Source organism: Crinia signifera, chromosome 7 (genome assembly GCF_055691185.1).
Source record: "Crinia signifera chromosome 7, ASM5569118v1, whole genome shotgun sequence".
Classification (NCBI taxonomy): domain Eukaryota; kingdom Metazoa; phylum Chordata; class Amphibia; order Anura; family Myobatrachidae; genus Crinia; species Crinia signifera.
The window spans coordinates 6,039,545-6,044,054 of NC_139223.1; the positions used below are offsets into that span (position 1 = coordinate 6,039,545).

Below are 4,510 nucleotides of genomic sequence, written 5' to 3' on the forward strand. Positions count from 1 at the left end.
TAGGCCCTTGGCCCAAGATAGAGAGACCGCAATCTGTTACATAAATCAATGTTGTATAATTACCAGTACAGACATCACATCTGTAGGGAATGTCAGAAAAATATTTATTAGATGTGAATTATACATGACTATATTATACCAACGGAAACACACAGAATATGAGCATTACATCATATTAGAATATTTATTTATAAACTAGATGAGTAATTAAAATATAACCTATTTATTACTTTTAATATTTCTACATACCGTAAAACTATTTCTTTGTCCCAATGATTTTGTGGCTCTGTTCATAATGACACTTTTAGTCATAAGAAACAATACAAAACCCAATGAGAGAGAAACATCGTTCCCAATATAGTTGTAACAATGATGTATTCAGGTGCTAATGCGGCGACCACATAATCTACTCATGACCCTGGGATTTCCATGTATAATAATGAGAGTTTGGGAAGTGGGATAAATTTGGATAGCTACAAAGAAGCATATTTGCAGGATGTCACTGATAAGGTCCCAAGGTATGAAATATTCAGACACGATTATTAAGAAGAAAACAATGTCAATAATAACACGTATTATTAATGACCGGACAGCTCGGATGTGGCCCTGGAGCTGGGCAGATGTTACATGAGAGTCCCCCTGCTTCATCCTGAAGACATGTCTCAGTAGGGTTCTGACGCTGAGCCCGATACAAAAAAATGTTATGAAAAATGGAAGAACACATTCAATCACAGAGCTGATTATCATGTAGGAAGAGTTTATTGTAAAAGTGATACCAGACGTTACTGCTTTGTCCGTTTTATTTCTGTCAATGTCAATGTGCAGCATCCATAGCATTGGCAGGTCAATGACAATAAAACATAGCAGTGATCCCATTATGAGCTGAGGAAAAGAAGACGTAACTCTTGCTCTGACACGTAGAATAAGCTGGTGGGAAGCGGTGACCAGTCTGGTACAGTAGAAGACGGAGAGCCAGGCGGTGTTCCAAAGACTAACAGCAATAAGGACATCTTGTAATATAAACATGAATAAAAAAATGTGTCCGTCCAGAATCAGGTAGATCCCAAAAAATTCTAATGCACCATGAACAGTCAGGAGGACCTGGAAGATCAGGTTGGTTAGCACCATTACAAGCTGGATGTTATCGCACACTCCGGGATTACTGGTCTCTCTCCAGCGTCTCACATACACATGTACAACTACAGCACAGATAATGGTCCCGGATATCCCAGTGACCATTGTAATCAGCACCATGGACAGTGTCAGAGCTGACAGCATTCTCTGTTGGGATCTGATTGTTCTCAGGATCCTCTGTAGCAATGATTACTCTGCGGATGAGCAGCCTGTAGCAGAATGATGAGACGGAGGCAGGAGACTGATATAGATCTGGGCATGAGATGCAAATATGTCCTGTGCCTGTATCACATGCAGTATGTGGCTGTGTGTGCTGGACGGTGCATGTATAATTAGGGTATAGGATGTCACTCTGGCTGCGTCTGACACCTGTATATGATATATCAGCAGGATCACATGCAGTATGTGACTGTGTGTGCTGGACGGTGCATGTATAATTAGGGTATAGAATGTCACTATGGCTGCGTCTGACACCTGTATATGATATATCAGCAGGATCACATGCAGTATGTGGCTGTGTGTGCTGGACGGTGCATGTATAATTAGGGTATAGGATGTCACTCTGGCTGCGTCTGACACCTGTATATGATATATCAGCAGGATCACATACAGTATGTGTCTGTGTGTGCTGGACGGTGCATGTATAATTAGGGTATAGGATGTCACTCTGGCTGCGTCTGACACCTGTATATGATATATCAGCAGGATCACATGCAGTATGTGACTGTGTGTGCTGGACGGTGCATGTATAATTAGGGTATAGGATGTCACTCTGGCTGCGTCTGACACCTGTATATGATATATCAGCAGGATCACATGCAGTATGTGGCTGTGTGTGCTGGACGGTGCATGTATAATTAGGGTATAGGATGTCACTCTGGCTGCGTCTGACACCTGTATATGTTATATCAGCAGGATCACATGCAGTATGTGGCTGTGTGTGCTGGACGGTGCATGTATAATTAGGGTATAGGATGTCACTCTGGCTGCGTCTGACACCTGTATATGATATATCAGCAGGATCACATGCAGTATGTGGCTGTGTGTGCTGGACGGTGCATGTATAATTAGGGTATAGGATGTCACTCTGGCTGCGTCTGACACCTGTATATGTTATATCAGCAGGATCACATGCAGTATGTGGCTGTGTGTGCTGGACGGTGCATGTATAATTAGGGTATAGGATGTCACTCTGGCTGCGTCTGACACCTGTATATGATATATCAGCAGGATCACATGCAGTATGTGGCTGTGTGTGCTGGACGGTGCATGTATAATTAGGGTATAGGATGTCACTCTGGCTGCGTCTGACACCTGTATATGTTATATCAGCAGGATCACATGCAGTATGTGGCTGTGTGTGCTGGACACTGCATGTATAATTAGGGTATAGGATGTCACTCTGGCTGCGTCTGACACCTGTATATGTTATATCAGCAGGATCACATGCAGTATGTGGCTGTGTGTGCTGGACGGTGCATGTATAATTAGGGTATAGGATGTCACTCTGGCTGCGTCTGACACCTGTATATGTTATATCAGCAGGATCACATGCAGTATGTGGCTGTGTGTGCTGGACGGTGCATCTATAATTAGGGTATAGGATGTCACTCTGGCTGCGTCTGACACCTGTATATGATATATCAGCAGGATCACATGCAGTATGTGGCTGTGTGTGCTGGACGGTGCATGTATAATTAGGGTATAGGATGTCATTCTGGCTGCGTCTGACACCTGTATATGATATATCAGCAGGATCACATGCAGTATGTGGCTGTGTGTGCTGGACGGTGCATGTATAATTAGGGTATAGGATGTCACTCTGGCTGCGTCTGACACCTGTATTTGATATATCAGCAGGATCACATGCAGTATGTGACTGTGTGCTGGACGGTGCATGTATAATTAGGGTATAGGATGTCACTCTGGCTGCGTCTGACACCTGTATATGATATATCAGCAGGATCACATGCAGTATGTGGCTGTGTGTGCTGGACGGTGCATGTATAATTAGGGTATAGGATGTCACTATGGCTGCGTCTGACACCTGTATATGATATATCAGCAGGATCACATGCAGTATGTGTCTGTGTGTGCTGGACGGTGCATGTATAATTAGGGTATAGGATGTCACTCTGGCTGCGTCTGACACCTGTATATGTTATATCAGCAGGATCACATGCAGTATGTGGCTGTGTGTGCCGGACGGTGCATGTATAATTAGGGTATAGGATGTCACTCTGGCTGCGTCTGACACCTGTATATGTTATATCAGCAGGATCACATACAGTATGTGGCTGTGTGTGCTGGACGGTGCATGTATAATTAGGGTATAGGATGTCACTCTGGCTGCGTCTGACACCTGTATATGATATATCAGCAGGATCACATACAGTATGTGGCTGTGTGTGCTGGACGGTGCATGTATAATTAGGGTATAGGATGTCGCTCTGGCTGCGTCTGACACCTGTATATGTTATATCAGCAGGATCACATGCAGTATGTGGCTGTGTGCTGGACGGTGCATGTATAATTAGGGTATAGGATGTCACTCTGGCTGCGTCTGACACCTGTATATGATATATCAGCAGGATCACATGCAGTATGTGGCTGTGTGTGCTGGACGGTGCATGTATAATTAGGGTATAGGATGTCACACTGGCTGCGTCTGACACCTGTATATGATATATCAGCAGGATCACATGCAGTATGTGGCTGTGTGTGCTGGACGGTGCATGTATAATTAGGGTATAGGATGTCACTCTGGCTGCGTCTGACACCTGTATATGATATATCAGCAGGATCACATGCAGTATGTGGCTGTGTGCCGGACGGTGCATGTATAATTAGGGTATAGGATGTCACTATGGCTGCGTCTGACACCTGTATATGATATATCAGCAGGATCACATGCAGTATGTGGCTGTGTGCTGGACGGTGCATCTATAATTAGGGTATAGGATGTCACTCTGGCTGCGTCTGACACCTGTATATGATATATCAGCAGGATCACATGCAGTATGTGTCTGTGTGTGCTGGATGGTGCATGTGTAATTAGGGTATAGGATGTCACTCTGGCTGCGTCTGACACCTGTATATGATATATCAGCAGGATCACATGCAGTATGTGGCTGTGTGTGCTGGATGGTGCATGTATAATTAGGGTATAGGATGTCACTCTGGCTGCGTCTGACACCTGTATATGATATATCAGCAGGATCACATACAGTATGTGGCTGTGTGTGCTGGACGGTGCATGTATAATTAGGGTATAGGATGTCACTCTGGCTGCGTCTGACACCTGTATATGATATATCAGCAGGATCACATGCAGTATGTGGCTGTGTGTGCTGGACGGTGCATGTATAATTAGGGT

General features: G+C 44.2%; 1 protein-coding gene across 1 annotated transcript; it reads right to left on the reverse strand.

Annotated features, from left to right (window-relative positions):
* Positions 1-213: 213 nt before the first annotated feature.
* LOC146021348 (taste receptor type 2 member 40-like) lies at positions 214-1,472 on the reverse strand. Its single transcript, XM_083155139.1, has one exon. It carries the CDS (start codon positions 1,276-1,278, stop codon positions 379-381), a length of 900 nt encoding a protein of 299 aa, XP_083011265.1. The 5' UTR covers positions 1,279-1,472; the 3' UTR covers positions 214-378.
* Between the last annotated feature and the right edge of the window lie 3,038 nt (positions 1,473-4,510).

What these genes read in the sequence shown, in the direction of transcription:
- LOC146021348 (XM_083155139.1), bottom strand. Translation starts at nt 1,278, where the DNA reads ATGCTGTCAGCTCTGACACTGTCCATGGTGCTGATTACAATGGTCACT.